Source organism: Cydia amplana, chromosome 13 (assembly GCF_948474715.1).
Source record: "Cydia amplana chromosome 13, ilCydAmpl1.1, whole genome shotgun sequence".
In the NCBI taxonomy this organism is placed as follows: Eukaryota; Metazoa; Arthropoda; class Insecta; order Lepidoptera; family Tortricidae; genus Cydia; species Cydia amplana.
In genome coordinates, this window is record NC_086081.1 from 7,031,032 (window position 1) to 7,047,132 (window position 16,101).

The 16,101-nt window shown below is 36.7% G+C and overlaps 1 protein-coding gene across 4 annotated transcripts in view; it reads left to right on the forward strand.

Moving 5' to 3' along the window:
- The window catches only part of LOC134653412 (transmembrane protein 151B-like), a 53,286-nt gene extending 38,947 nt beyond the window's left edge, over positions 1-14,339 (forward strand). The window contains exons 2-8 of one of the 4 annotated variants that reach the window (XM_063508767.1): positions 4,608-4,756; positions 5,421-5,639; positions 10,461-10,551; positions 11,858-12,023; positions 12,421-12,544; positions 12,708-12,828; positions 13,040-14,339. In XM_063508767.1, the coding sequence (XP_063364837.1) occupies positions 4,608-4,756; positions 5,421-5,639; positions 10,461-10,551; positions 11,858-12,023; positions 12,421-12,544; positions 12,708-12,828; positions 13,040-13,945 (1,776 nt within the window). In that variant the 3' untranslated portion in view covers positions 13,946-14,339. The remainder of the gene's footprint in view (positions 1-4,607; positions 4,757-5,420; positions 5,640-10,460; positions 10,552-11,857; positions 12,024-12,420; positions 12,545-12,707; positions 12,829-13,039) is intronic. The other 3 variants (XM_063508768.1, XM_063508769.1, XM_063508770.1) reach the window with 3 other exon arrangements.
- The last annotated feature ends 1,762 nt before the right edge of the window (positions 14,340-16,101 follow it).

The window sequence follows — 16,101 nt, forward strand, 5'->3', positions numbered from 1 at the left end:
AGTGTATAAATCAGTTTCGTTACGTACATTACATTTACTGAAAATAACACAGACCTTCACTAAGAAAATAGGCTTCAATAATATTAAGAACTTGTACGCAGACAAATTCACGCGAAGAGACTAGTGGAGCCGTGAGAAATTCCGTTCTTCAACTAATTGCAAACTGCATAGGTACAAGTTCCCAGCGCACCTAAATTTTAACGTTTGTAATAAATTTGGTACAGTTTCCGGGAAATTTTAACTCTGAATTGACAAGTTTCAACTATTGGAAAATGTTTGGCGCAGTAACTTCTTAAGTAGTTTGCGGAGAAGAATTGAGACTGGGTATTTCTTTTTATTGGGCAGTTTTAGGTAGGCTTTACGAAAATTTATATTGTAATGTACCTAATCGCATGTACGGTTTGTGCATCATAGTGACTGCGACCAGAGTTGTATAGCCATAAGTGCTTATTACTTACATTCCACATGGTCGTAACACTGACATGTACGTTTTAAAATCCACATCTTTGCTAAAACTAAGTTATATGTACCGACCTACTGTCCTAATATACCTATCACTACAAATACTGAGGTGACTAAGGTATTGGAGTAGAAATGTTTGACTCAATTAGGCATAAAATTAGCATTAATAATCGCCATAAATAAATTACATTTCATATGATTTTTGAGCAAATATGTGATACTGAGATTGTGTTCAGTAACTAAATAAATGGTATTTGGAATCGTTGCAAAACATTAATATTGTTACACCTACGACTCTCTGGCCTGCCAGTCATCCACATGGGCCGCAAGCTTAATATCCTAATCCTAAAACGTAAAAGCGGCAGATTTTAGTGTGGGAAAAGTCTTATGACCATTGCTGTAAGTAATGTTACCTACTAGAAAATCGTCATCCCTATTTCCCCAAAATCAAACGTTTATGTGGTTAATTTTCTTCGGAAAACGTTTGCAATATTTAGTACCTAAACCTAATAAGTACTTCGGAAAGTACTGAGCATTCAAAATAATCTGTTTTTATTAAGCTAATATCAATTATATAGAGTCGCAAGACCAACATTGCAGTCATATTGTTAATTAATAGGTACTTACGATATTGCGTAGTCCTGTTACCTTTTATCTTCATAAACAGCCGGTTGCCTCCCGCTGCTACTCCCCGCTTTAAACATGTCACATACAGTGGCCCGTGGCTTTTCTTTAGTCAAGTTACGGCCGTATTTTTTATGCGTCTGCTTCATTTAATATTCTAAATGTTTGAATAATAGGTACCTAAAAGGTTAGGTTAGGTTAAGTAAGGAGGTATAAAAATGTAGGAGCCACCTATGTTGGCCTTCTTTTAATTCGGTCATTATTGCTATATCGAAATGACAGAGATGAACGAATTTCTATTCAAAGTTAGCTTTCGGATCCCATGACAAAAGATTCAAGAAAGCACAAAAACCCTTTGACATATGTTACCTACTTGTGTCACATTAATAAGATTTTCTAACACGTCCCTAGTTGTTTTTGGCACTAAAGTAGGTACTGAAATAGTAAAATTGTTTTCATGTTTTACTAAAATATTAAGAAAGCCTTAATAAAACAGCATTTTCATTCAATTAGGACAAGGTACATTACATTTAATCTGTATTTAATTAAAAATGTATCAAGTGGCTTCTAATAACATTAGCACAAGTAACGGAATTCGACCACATCAGGATACACATTATCGTAGTGGAAAATCGAATAACATTATACGCACAGAATGTAATCCATTCAGTGAATTGGCAAAACAATTCAATTTGCCGGCATTGCCGCCAAGCGTCGTCGAATTCTGTTCAGTTGGCGGCTTCATTCTGCTTGCGTAATATGCTGTTGCAATAAGGATCAGATTGAGTTTATTGAATTGTTTGCTTTTGTCTCTGCTGTACAATGTTCCTTGTTTCAAAATCGTGGGATACACGCCTTGTAAAAAAAGATAAATTCATTTATAAGTGATTTCAGATTGGGTATACTTATTTATATACCTACTTATATCGTTATTGTGATATGAATCTGAAATATCAAGACCGTATTTTAGGTGATAATAAGTAGATCTAGAAACTTTTCTACTGTAGAATCTAAGGCACTTTATTAAACTCCATTTTGAAACACAAAAGTTAAATCAACAGAACCTAATACATACAACATTTGCTTACTTAAGTGTACTTAAATACAAAAAATCAGTTTATAATTGAATCTACGTCTTTATACGCGATTTTACCCAAAGTTGCTCAACTTGCGGACCATGGAATACAGAATGTTTAAATAAGTTATAAATCCACTGAACATTAGCAAGCCGTTCCGCGACATTAATCAAAACTAAGCGTCTATAAACGAGGATAAGCCGATACTGAAATATTGCCCTGAAACATTAATGGTGCAATATATCACAGCGGGTCATCCCTGGACCCCGTTTTCCGACACGATCCTAAATACAAGCAGCGGGGTGGAACATCATTTACCCAAGGTGGCGGCCATTATGACTGAGCTAAAATTAACGGTATCTGAGTCATGGAGGTCCTCGTATCCACTCTGTTAGCTGTAAGATTCTATTTATCAACGTCTTGTTAAGAGATAAACAAAGGGCTAATTGAATTTAGCTAGGGTAAGGCTAAGTACTGACCGTTGTTATAATTATAAGGAACAAACGATATCTAATCTAACTCGTTTTAAAATTTACAAAACCCTGCCGGGCGACATTTAGGTAGGTGTATATGTAAGGTTACTTCTGCGTCTACAAATAACGTGGTCACACATTTTTAATAAAAGTATATGCGTATAAATATACATATGTACATTTTAATATTCAAGATAGAGCGACTTTCAGTAAGTACTTACTAATATTAAAGTTTTAGGTACGCCTCGCCAAACTTCGTTTGGTTTCAAATACCTACAGACTGCAACCTTTTACAAAGAGAATTTACCTCGTAATTGTTATTCAAAAACCATAATGGGAATGGGTTTCGTGTACTAAGGTAAACGTACTAGTGCTCGACATGCTAATGCCCAATAGATGACACCCTGCTGTCACCTCTATTGACAATGCCCTTGCTCAAAAAAATTTTTAATTTTTTTTCTGGTTTCGAGCTCTTAAATGAGTTCTTACTTCTTAGTTTCAATATGACATGTACTGGTACCGCGTCGAGCACAGTACGTTTACCTTACTCTGTAACTTATTGCGTGTAATTATCCACGCAATAAAATGTTAATTTGTTCTTCATTTCCTAATGACCTTAAACAAATATAAAATGCGTTAGGTGCAAAATGTGCTACTAATGTTATATTAAACTTGGCTGACTCAGCTAAGTCCTGGTAATTTAACGATCATGACTACCTACTGTTGAGTTGGTACATGGTACTGAAATAAGGATGTATGTCTCAATAAATGATGGGTACCTGATAATGAACTTATAATGATCTTTTTAGTTGAATCAAAGAAATAGGCAGCCGACATTTCGGTTTTACATGTTATAAAAATAGTCTAATAGATTTTTTTATAAGGCAAGGCAAATTTGAATTCCTTAGTTTTATGGGGACATATGTGAATTTCAGAAACCAATATTATACCGCAATTCTTATTATTTGAATTTAAATTTACTTTCTTTTTAAAATCGAGCCTTTAAAAGCCTTCTCACAAGTTCTTAACGAAACTCGGTCTAGTCACTGGGAGTTATGAGAAGTTTTGCCATCCTTTTTAACTAATTTGCCTTTAAAATTTTCTCGAGATGTTTACATTTAAAAACAAAGGAAAAAGTTTTGGATTAAAGGAAGCGAATCGTTAAACTTTTATAATATTTATTAGCTTAAAATTTTACTTTCTTTGTGATTGTAGGTAAGGCAAAAAGCATTATAATAAGTGATGTTGAATATTGTTTCAAATGTATCAACATTATCTGGTATCCCTGCTCCGAAATTGCCTAAAAACTCAATTAATCAAACACCGCTAAATGAGAATGTAGCACAAAATGGCGGCCTGAAAATTCGAAATTGATTGATGTAATTTTTCTTATCATTACGATGCAAATTTCGTTATTTAGAATAATTATGAGAAAGTGAGGACTGCGACATTTTTAAAAACCGGTAGTTCTTATATTAAATTCTTCCCTATAAATAAGTTCAACCATAAATATTAGCTCGTAAGCGGAGGGCGCACTTTATTGGGCCAATGGTTGTAAATAAATAGAGTGGGCCGATTCTTAGTTTTTTCTTATGGACTCCATATTCCTCGCTGAGCAAATATGCCCGCACTTAATTCGCCTCCTAAAATATTTATTGTAGCCTTAACGGAAAAATGTTTGGGATTGATTATTGATTGGGTACTGCGTACTAGTCAATTGGTTTATGCTACCTACTTATTTATATAATGTGTAATGTTATATTAATAAAACTTACCAAATGATCATAAATATTTTGGATAACTGTGCCGTAATAGTTACCAAGGGTTTGCGGATTAAAAGGGAATATTACATTTAAAGGATGATACACACTCACAACTTTAAAAGTTAGAATAACGAAGTGAGAATTATTCTTACCTTCTCAGTTTGTTAAAATGTTGTCAGCATCATCTGAACAGAGTTTCTCTTTCGCAGCGTCCACGTCAACAGAGCTTGGGCGGGGTGCTGCGGCGCGAAGGCAACTGGAAGTGCTTCATGCTCACCCTCATGATCGCCGGCTGTCTCGGCTCCGTGGCCTGGTGCAACACCGCCAAGATCGACAAGGAACTCATCGATTTGCACACGTAACTAAAAAAAAAAATACTTCATTATAACGCCTCGGCCTCCTGGCTTCATACTAGTTCTCCAAAATCGACTTGCATATTTGATGGTAGTCACCGACATTAGTAAATATTATCCCATCAAAAACATTAATGTAAAAAGGTGCAAGTCTCGCAACGCTATTACTACAAAAAAGTTTTGAGATGTAATGTGAAACCAAGTCGGTTATTTTAATCAGTGCCGGGGTGTTAAAACCGTATAAATAAGATATCTTTAATTTGTAATACGTATAATGACTTGGCCATCGCACGGCTGCATAATGACAAAAGGATCATCGTCACTTAAATATTAAAAATAATTCTAATTGAACATAACGCTAGCGCTAATTGCAGTTTGAGCATTACACATATTTACGAGTACGGTACCATTAAAGCATTATGTGCGATTGCCAAGTCATTATATGGCAGTGTTTGCTTCGCGCTTGTTATTTATGAACATTTTATTTTTGGGTGCTTCCATTGTATGCTCTTAATTCTAAGTCTGGTTTTCCTCTTTTCTCTTTTTCCAACATACATATAACGCTTCCCTAACAGCTTCTGATAATGCTTAACATTTAACTGAAACACTTTTATGATATACATTGGCGCAGAGTTTGACTTACCAAGCACGGTTTAATCTCCAAATTAGTTTCTTTTCCCGCAGATTCCCGATAAAACGGGTGGTACGTGAATCTCCTTGCGATGTCGGCTACGCCTACATACCCATTGCGTTCGTCCTGCTTCTATACCTGGTGTACCTGGTGGAATGCTACCACAGCACAGCCAGGATCCAGCTCGCCCGGCGGGTGGACACGGCGGCGGTGAGCGCCAGGGTGCACGCAATGAGAACCGCAACGCCAAGAGTTTGGTAAGTGTAGCAGTCTATTTGTGTTTGCAAGAATATTGCGTTATTTTTCTGATTGGAAAAATATCTATGATATATGATGAAGCATATAGCCTTTCAACACGTCAATGGATCGTGAAGTGGATGCCATAAAGCCATTTTTCTTACAAATATACACTGAAGTGAATATATAGGTATCACAGTCATTACGACCTGCCATTCCAACGAGACAATTAGTGCCCCAGACAGTCATAAAAATTACAACAGTTTACCTGCAGGGTTATTTTGTGACAGTAAATAGTAGGCCTTTTTAATTAAATTGAGAGCTACACGCTGTCGCGAAAAATGTCAGGTTCACATTTATTTAACCCTTAAACAGGCCTGACGAATTTTTTAGTTTTGATTACTGATTCGGGTAGATAATAGCGTTAAAAGAAAAGTAATTTCTTGTTTTTTTTTTACTACCATTAATTCAAAAAAAAAACCCGGTGGTTTTTATATGCCCTCTGCCTGTTAAAAATGGTGCTGCGTGGCACATATATGGCCACTGCCTTGTTAGCCATAGGTACAGAGTAGTTTTAAGGGTAAGTCACATCTTCACATGTAATCGATAAAATAATAAAACCACAATCTAATTAAGAAAATAGAGTTCGCGCGGATATCGTGGCTCATAAGATTAATCGTTGAATAAATATTTAATTTAAAAACCAAAGGAAAATATAATATTTTTGCGATATATTTTTCTTAGTTTGAATGACTTTTGTAAAAAAAAAATTAAACTGTTTATTGCACATATTAATAATAAGGTTTACAAACAAAACTCTTAATCTATTTTTTATTTAGATTTTAATTGAGTTGAGTCCAAGTAGATCTCATGCATTAATTACATTTACATTTATTTATGCTAAATCTATTAAGTTATGTCCATTGGAAGACTACGAGGGTTCGTAACTAGTAGTAACTCGTAGTTGTACTATGAGGGTTCATTCATAGTAAACTAATGAATCTTACCCTTAAATGTCATGTAAATTCCCTGCAGGGCAGAGGCCACTTATAAACCACTCGAACGTGCCCCAGACGGGCAGAGGGTTCATACGAACTACAAACTTTTAGATCGAATATTTTATCAGAAAACAATAACTAAGGTAAGTTATGATTTACTACACATACATTATCTAATAATCTACCATAAAAATACAAAACAAAATACTTACAGTACTTTTTTTCAGCGTAGCGAACTTATACAGCGGGAGAAACGTACAAAAACTGGCATTTGTTGTCGATTTGATCTTGACAACTAAATTGTCAAAGAAATTTCTTTTGACACCTGTCATTTTTTTACGTTCCGATATCACCCACTTAATAGACTTTACGGCAATGACATTTTGCGGTCGTTGTATTTACTCAGCTCGTCAAAAAAAATCATTTGCTATGTGGTACTTATAGATACACAACCTGTTTAAGGGTTAAAAAACTTCAAATACCTATAAAAAATCTAAAATCAAGCGTATACAAAGCAGGCCTTCTTTTTGTACTTTAAACAATCTAAAGTATGAAACTTTATTGAAAATGTTACGTTTTACAAGTGAGTATGTAGAAAGTAATATACCGCCCGCTGTGTGCAGGAAATCTCGGCGTAAACCTTCGCTGGCTAGTGGAAAATGTAACATGGTAACGTATGTTTCGGCTACGGATCGTGCAGAAAATACCTAAGACTTGAAGCGTTTATTTTACAGTCCCAGTAATGTGTTGAAAAGTTCGACCATAAAGATAACTTTAATACCGTTAACGGAGTCAGTCACTTTCTTTTATAGGCATTACTTACTGATATTAACGTTACAGAGCCATTAGCACAAGTTCTTAAAAGTACTCAAGATTGTGGTAATGTTTGCGTCGCAATGTCACGAAACCGTTTCTGAATGAAATTACCATATTGCCGATGTACCATTATCTTGATGACGACCGGCCTATTGGGGCCCGCATGCCGATAAAGATCTCGTAATGATTGCCAGTGGCCTTGCCGGATTTGCCCGTAATGTTATTAATGCCTCGATTCTTTTTTAATACGGCCTAGGTTTCACCTTCCAGCTAGCCTTGGTTTACCGCATAAAATACCCACCCACTTTAACGAGCTTGTCAGCAAAACAATCTACTTTCTCGTAAAGCAATCACCATTATTGCTGAAGTTGTATAATACCCATTATAACAGTAAAATGATAACTGAACAGTAAAATATCATCACTCAGAATTCAGTGATAGTTAAATGTAATGGAATAAGATTATTTTTATCGTTATACATGAAGAAATTGAAGAAGAGAAGAATATCATACAAGATTAAGATAACGCTACATTCGTATAAATTCCGGCAGAAACATAGAAACTTATCCCACACAAATCTACTCTGATATCTGAGGGACCGAGAAAACTAAAAAAAACTGAACTTTCATAAATATGTAACTGACGAGTAGCTACATCGATTTCTAGTACTTGTAATCGTCTATAATCGAAGTATTTAAAATATTGAACGTTTGATGCAAATAAAATAATAAAGCACATCCTTAGTCAAAGCTCTCGAAAACCAATACAAATAACGATTAAATCCGTAACCGCAGCGTACCGTATATTCGCGTCCAGGGTCGTGATTCGTCAGTGAATTTTTGTTTCCAATTACTTAGCGACAATATGCTGGATTATATTCGACACTTTTAGAGTGAATGTGAAGAACAGAAGGATGAATTAACTTATACTCGTGACTCGTTGCGATGGTTACAGTCACCTAGGTCACTTTATAATAAATGACTGACTTTAATTTGAGATTTAATGTTAGAATTTTATTATAACGTTTTATTTTTTTAATACAAAAGACGCAAAGATACAAAACCATAGTGCAAAATACTTAAGTTAACCACCTAAAAAAAATACTATGACATTAAATTAAAATATTTCGTAACTAATCATCTTGAAATATATTTAAAAAAAATTAAATGGATTGCACGTAGTGTTGTTAAAAGACTAGTCTTGAAGACTTTTAAACCTTAAAGACTTGTTAACCTTAAAGGTTCAAGCTTTGAAGACTCGAGCGTTAAAGGTTTGAGCTCAGAAAAGGTTCAGAACCTTAACGACTCAAACTTTTTATGAGCTCTTAAGAGTAAGTTTTTAAGACTCGAGCTTCATAGAGAGCTCAAGCTTTAAAAACTCGGGCCTATTGAAAGCTCAAGCCCCCGAACCTCGAAAGCCTGAGTCAAGCGTTAAGAGCTCAAACAACGAGCGTTATTGGCAGAAAGTGTATCTAAAAGGAGGAGGTTATCAATTCAGTTTTTTTTTATGTTTGTTTCTCCATATCTCCGTCATTACTGGACCGATTTTAATTTTTTTTAAGTGGAACTACTGATGATGATCAGAACGGAACTCTTCAACGACGCATAGTACACTTTTGATGATTTGTCGTCTTCGTTATGTTTGTTAAGCAAGTTAAGTTTTTAAGCCACATTTTTGTCAAGCTCGAGTTCTGATGATGGGATCCATGAGGAATCGAGGGAACTCCTCAAATCTTAAAGGCATGCGTATAGAGATTTTTGTATTTTCATCAAAAAATTAAGCATTTTCATTAAAAACTGTTGCATCAACAGTGGAACTGCTGATGATGATCAGAACAGAACTCTTCAACGACGCATAGTATACGTTTGGCGATTTCGACTTGGACTGGGACTGTAACAAACGCTTTTCTGAAAACCGCATCAAAATCGGTTCAGCCAAACGCGAGATCGCGAACAAATATACATACATACATACGGGTCAAACTGAGAACCTCCTTTTTTTTCGGTTAAAAAGTACGGAACCCTCAGTGGGTGAGTTTTTTTACTTCTAACGACCTCAGGATTATGCTGTTAAAATCTCTCGGGTTCCTCACGGGCACCCTGTATAACTATCAAATATGGCATAGATTAATCTAATTTGTTAAAAGCTTTTAAGACTTAAATGCTATAAACCTTATAGACTTAAACCTACAAAGCTTAGGAGGCTTTAAAGCTTGAGGCCTAAAGACTCGAGACTCGAGGTTTCTGTGCTGGTAAGCAGCAACGCGAACTTATTAAGTTGAGGCTTATATGGACGAGGCTTTAAGGTTCGAGGCTTCTAGACTCAGAAGTCGCGACTCGAGTCTTGTAGTTTACGCCTCGAAGCTTAAATTCACAACACTAATTGCACGTAATATTACATTAATTTCAAGGTCGAGTGTCAAAATACCGTTCAAAAACTTCTTTAAATATAATTAAAATGAAACAAATTTGCTCTGAAAGGGACCTAATACAAACTCAGCACTCAGGTCGACATCTTCCAGCGAAATCAAAACCTCTTCGCTGTTAATTCTTTATATAGTATAAAAGGGGAACCACTTTATGAATTGCCTTCCCGGACGTCTCGCTATTAATATCTTATTGTGTAGGTAGCTTTGGTATTAAAGGTCGAAAATGTACTTTTACCTGGTAATGGTGATACAAAGTGGCCGTAGCTGGGTCAAGCGAGGTAAACTGTGTCATTTACTGTTTTGGTTCTTGTATCTTGTAGGTCCTAGTAGAAGTTTTACATACAAATCTTCTACTCGCAGTATATTCTTTGTAAAAACGATTATTAGCAACGAAAACTAGTAGACAGAGATATATGTTACGAAAATGTGTCAATGTACAGTTTAAGTTTCGATTCATTTCGACAAGATGGCAGAACCTCCAACGCGCACGGCCCTTACGACGGTCAGCATCAGCGTCGAGCGTGCACACTCGGATCGTATATGTATTTCGTGGTCGTGGCGTCTCAGCTTTTAACTAAATATTGTATCATCTGCGGCAGGTGGAAGGCGATCTGCTATCATTACGTGCGGCGCAAGCGACAGGTGACGCGGTACCGAAACGGGGACGCGTATACCACCACGCAGGTAGGCGTAAGTGCACTTTTGTGACACATACTTAATCATTTTTTATTTAAGGCTTTCATCAGTTTTATCTGTTCTGCTTGATATGCTTCAATGCGTGAAATGTATCACTTTAACTGGCATGTCAGGTTACAGGGTTATGTAGATGCACAGTGGGTGGACAGACAGCTGCAAAGACTGCTGACCACTCTCTGCCTAGAATTTTGTATACGGAGGAGTCACAGGCATCTCGAGTGCGCTCGGTGTGATGTTTTTTATAACTGATTTAATTAAAGGTGGTGTTTAGTTGCAACCACTGCTTCTGCTGGTTCGCTGGATGTGTGTCTATAGATTTCATTATTTATTTATTTAAAAACGGAAAGAAACCATTTTTACTGCTACAGCAAGAAAAAAATTAACCTTTTAGTTAGCCCCGGCAAGACAAATAGCTTCCTTTCATGATGCAATCGTAGTCACGGAAATGTTCCTCTGTTTCTTGCCTTTCTTTGTACTTTACTGAATTATTCATTAGTTTAGTGCTAAATATTAATTGACAATTAAGCGCGAGCAAGGTTGCCGAGGAAAAAGATATGATAATTACATTGGTAAAAAAAAAACATTTTTAGCGAGTTGTATATTTTTTTAAGTCAAAGAACATTGACTTCCGAGTAAAAATAGTAACTTACAAAGTTACCGTAAAGTTTGCACGCGACTTGACTTTCATTAATATTCACGTCACGTTATATATTACGTAAAGCACGTGATGTGACTTGCACTAGGGACTAACGGCCCTTCAATCCAGGCAAAACTTATGACGTTAGTTCTGGTCACAGTTTACACAAATACCACGTTATGAAGCGTTTACAAAGAGCACGAGGTCCCCACATAGGGTTTGCAATCCGGATCCGAAATGTATGAACATATCCCGATCTGGATCCGGATCCGCGGATATTCCCATACATTTCAGATCCGCCCTGCAAACCCTATCCCCACACATAGGTGCAATTGTACTTGTAAAATTATACGATTTGATCAGCATAACAGAGTTGTATTTTACACCAATTTATAGTATAATAGTCCAGTTAGTCCTTAATTAATGCCACTCGCAATTTATCAATGTACGCGCTTTCCAAAAATATTATATTGACGCGCCTTAAATGGTTTCATTACATAATATAACTTGCGAAGTTTCGATCCGTGGTGTATAAGTACACGATATATGTATAAATTATCCATATAAATAAAATTTCTTTGATTAATGAAACAAGTGCTACAGGGGTTATAACGCCAATTCAGTCACTTTCTTATTAGTATTTGATATCTATGTCATTTATAGGTGTACTACGAACGCGTGAATACGCACAGCGCAAGCACGTCGTTCGCGCACGCGTGCTGCGGGCAGCGCGACGCGTCGCGCAACCTCGTGCTCGACTCCAACACGCCCATCACTAAAGTGCGCTTCAGCAAAGGATTCGCCTTTGCCAACATTGAGGCTGCCAGTGGTAACTTTTTCTAAATTATATATTTTCTAATTTCTAATAAGTAAGTTTCAAACAACTGTCAAACATATTGATAAAAACGTAATTTTGGTACTTACGCTATTTGGTCGAATGAGGTTTTCTACCTGAATAAACTTCTAAAGGACATTTGGACACAGTTTTCTTTTGTATCCAAGTTTAAAATAACTGGACTAAATAGAAATTATCAAGTAAATTTCTTTTAAATTATAATACTCTGCGGCAAAAGCAGACAATTTGGAATGAAAAAAAGTCTCTTTTGACAAGAAATTTACGACTGAGCCCGCGGCATCTGCGAGTTCTGCGACCGCCTTTGAAGAAACGAGGTTACTTAATTGTCGCGGGAATGATTCAGTAGACTATTAACATTATAATTTTTCAGAGTTCGAAGATCAAAGGTCGAGGTTTTTCGCGGAACACGAGCGATTCGACGACTTCATGGAGATGCGAGAGGGCTTGGATCTGATCGGAGTGAGCTCGTTTAAGGAGTACATGGTTGCCTACCGGTATTGTTTTCAAAGTTCAATATAATATATTTAATATGTATTGTCTGTGTCTCACATGTTCAATACAATACAGTATAATCGTAGAAAAAAAGAGTGCAATTAAATGCAGTTTCAAACAACCATCTTGGTTTGCTTTCCAAATAATATTATCTTTTGTTCACAGGGACGCCGATCGCTGCCCATGGTATTCTTCTCAATGGTTGTTTTGGACGCTGTCGTGTTTATTACTTTCCTGGCCGCTTCGGATTCTTATAGAATGTAACACCGCCTACGTACATTTTACAGTGAGTACCTTTTAAAGTTTTACCTACTCGAGCAGGAAAAACTACAGTCAGAACATAAAAAAAGCTACTAAGTTTTCTTTCGATTTAAAACAGACAAGTCACTGAGATAACATCTCTGTTAACAGTTTTTATTCTATGCAACTTACCTTTGAGTTACTGTTTTAATTAAGTTATTGCATAAGATAAAATTCAGTGTGCCTTCCATTTTCAGATTACCAAGATATTTGGAACAAACTATGAACTGGATCCTAGTAGACAGTTGGATATCGATACCCACATGTCAGATACGTTACCTCCTGTTCCACAGAGGAACTATGCCTGGGCCATAGCAGATGAGCAGAGTGCTTTACTGTGCTCCGCGCCCCGCCCACCCCGGACTCTTCCCCTCTCCCACGCCTCAACAGTTGACAGCCTCGAGCTGTTTGCAGCCATCCGAGAGAATTGTGCCTTAGTTCCTTCCTATTCAGAAGCCATGCGTATCGACGCAGCACTTAGAGAAGATCCTGCAGAAAATTCGAATACTAATAGAGTACTAATTAATATGGAAACCGAGCCAAGACCTCACCGGCCCGCCATAAAAGCGGCTTCCTTCGATGAGCCACAACGCAGGCCCAGAGCTACTGTAACAAGCACACATTCTAGTCATAATATATCTGCAATCGCTAGGTCGCATGAAGCTAAGCAGCAGAACCGGCGATCTTGGGCGGGTATGGTGTCTACCAACAGAACGGCAAGGCAAATTCTCGAGGAGATCCGATCTTCTGCCCCAGTGTGCTACCAACCCATGCCAGAGTCCCAGGCTCCTACACGAAGTGGGGACAGTATGCTATACTTTTCAAGGGAACTATCCCCGACCTGTTCTAGGGATCCGTTTGGAGGACGGGCTCAAACGACACCGACTGATGAGCCTCCATCTTATGAAGAAGCGTTGAAACTTCCAGCCTTGAGGAAACTGACCAGGTCAATCACAGGAACTGATCTGTCCGGTCCCAGAAGGGCATTCCTAAGGGATGTTTTATCGAACAGAAGATCTTGCCTTGAAGGGGTGGGGGTGCTGGCGGGCGCGAAGTCGGTGCGGCTCCCCAACAGTGACCCAGGTGACGAAACACCGCTATAGCGCTTTTATACACTCGTGCAATTATTGACTCTATGGTGCAATCAAATATACTCAACTCGTGGTGCCCGCGGCTTCGCCCGCGCTAAATCTACATTTTTATTCAGCCTGTACTTTATTTAGCGATATTGAGTAATTAGAGGCCAGAACCAAGCTGTAAATATTACAACGATAGTTTGTCGGAATTTGATATTTTTAATGGCGAAATACTAAAAGGCCGTCATCGTCAGACTTGCATTCTATTGTAACGTATATTATAGAATAACTTAAGTAAGCGAGATGGTATTATACTTTCCTAATGCAGAACAGATTGACGGCTTTATAGGATGAGGCGAATGGTTTAGTATTACGGAAGAAAGTATATAGTTTAAAGAATGAGCTTGCACAATTAATATTTAGAATAACAATAGTAAAATAAAGTACATTCTGTGTCTGCTTGCATATTATATTGATAAAATACCTAATGTTGTGTTAGATAGGGTATTACATTTAATAGGGTCCGAGATCCGCTTAAATAGAACATTAATTAAATATTTCATTCCATCAGAAATGCCTACAGTAATACATTTTATTATTACAACCGCCGCTTCCTTCGTTAAATTTCGAGGGAGCATTATCAAATAATGTTTTTTGATCATAGCCACGCTTCAATTGACAAATAACCCTCATCGCATATTCTATTGCACAAAAGACTTAAATTTTTTATTCAATAAAGATAATATATTTTTCCCTTTGGAAAAGGCTGTTTCATTAGCAGCCACAGCCGAACCACCGAATTATAAAGGCAGTAAAAGAAAATAAGTGAATAATTTAAGGTGGTTATTTTGGGGGTCTGTTGATATATTGTACTGTACATTAATATAAGGCAGTGCCTTATATCGTTGTTTGGCACTGGACTTCTGACACGTCGCGATATTGCGGCTTGTGTTATAAATATGTATAAATTAGCACAAAGTAACTAGGACAAAGCCCGGAATCTCTAAAACAGTCTTGAAATTTGGTATTATGTATGTTAATAAAAGATCCTATTTTCATGTTCAGGCCATCTGAAGTTTAGGGGCCTCGAGAAACCGCCGCGATCATATAAATGAAAATATACACGTTTTCCATGATAGCGATGGTTCCTAGAGGTCCCCAAACATCCCCAAGCTCCCCTTGGTAATTTTTCTGTATCTTTCTAAATGACACACATAAGACTCACTACAATTCCTAAACAATACAATCAGTTGTACCTAATTGTAATGAGACATTTTTTACATGTAATTGAAATACGACCGTCCAATTAAACTTTTCCTTCTTGCTTTTAATATTTGGATTTTTTAACGTTTTGTATACGAATTAACCAACTAAGCAATATAAATCCGATTTTCATCAAATAATCATAAGAAGCAATATATGTCTGTACGCAATGTTCAATGCACTATAATTTATTGATAAGTTCTTAAATAAAAAAAAATATGTTAAGAAATACTTTCCCTTTGTAAAGCCCGGCCCGGACTGAACTAGCTAGGAATATATGTGCAGATCTGTTATTTAAGTAGTGGAAATAAAATACAGTCAGTATCAAATAGATGGTGACCAAAGTGGCCTAATCTATCGTCACACTTTTACTAGAATTAAAATAAATGAGGTGGAGGTGTTACCACTTTGGCTGTCACTATCTATTTGATGTTGACTGTACAGATGAGTCTATTGCATATTTATCTGCAGACACTTCGAAGATGTTCGTCAGACACATCTGCTACAGAAATCTGAGGGACACATCTGTACTTACATCCTTAGCTATAGATAAGCGCACTTCAGGATAAAAATATTTAAACTGCTGTAAAGGTATAGAGGAAATATCGATTCCTTAAACTATCTTGTAAAAACGATAATATCTAATTATTACCTATATTTATTTATCTAACCCTTTCTCTAAATCCGTCCTTAATTGTTTAATACAAATACCTTCTATTTCCTATTTCTATGTCACAACTTTCCTCTTGAAAACCCTTTCCTTTCCTCTTGATTTTTTTGCAAGAAACATAATCTTCTGTTGTCAAATGGCGCTGTGTGACCCCCTAAACAAACTTTTTTTGCATTTTATCCAAACTATGCCCATCTTGGCTAACGAGTCTAGTCTTTTGCCAAAAGTGATACTAATGTAATTAATCGGT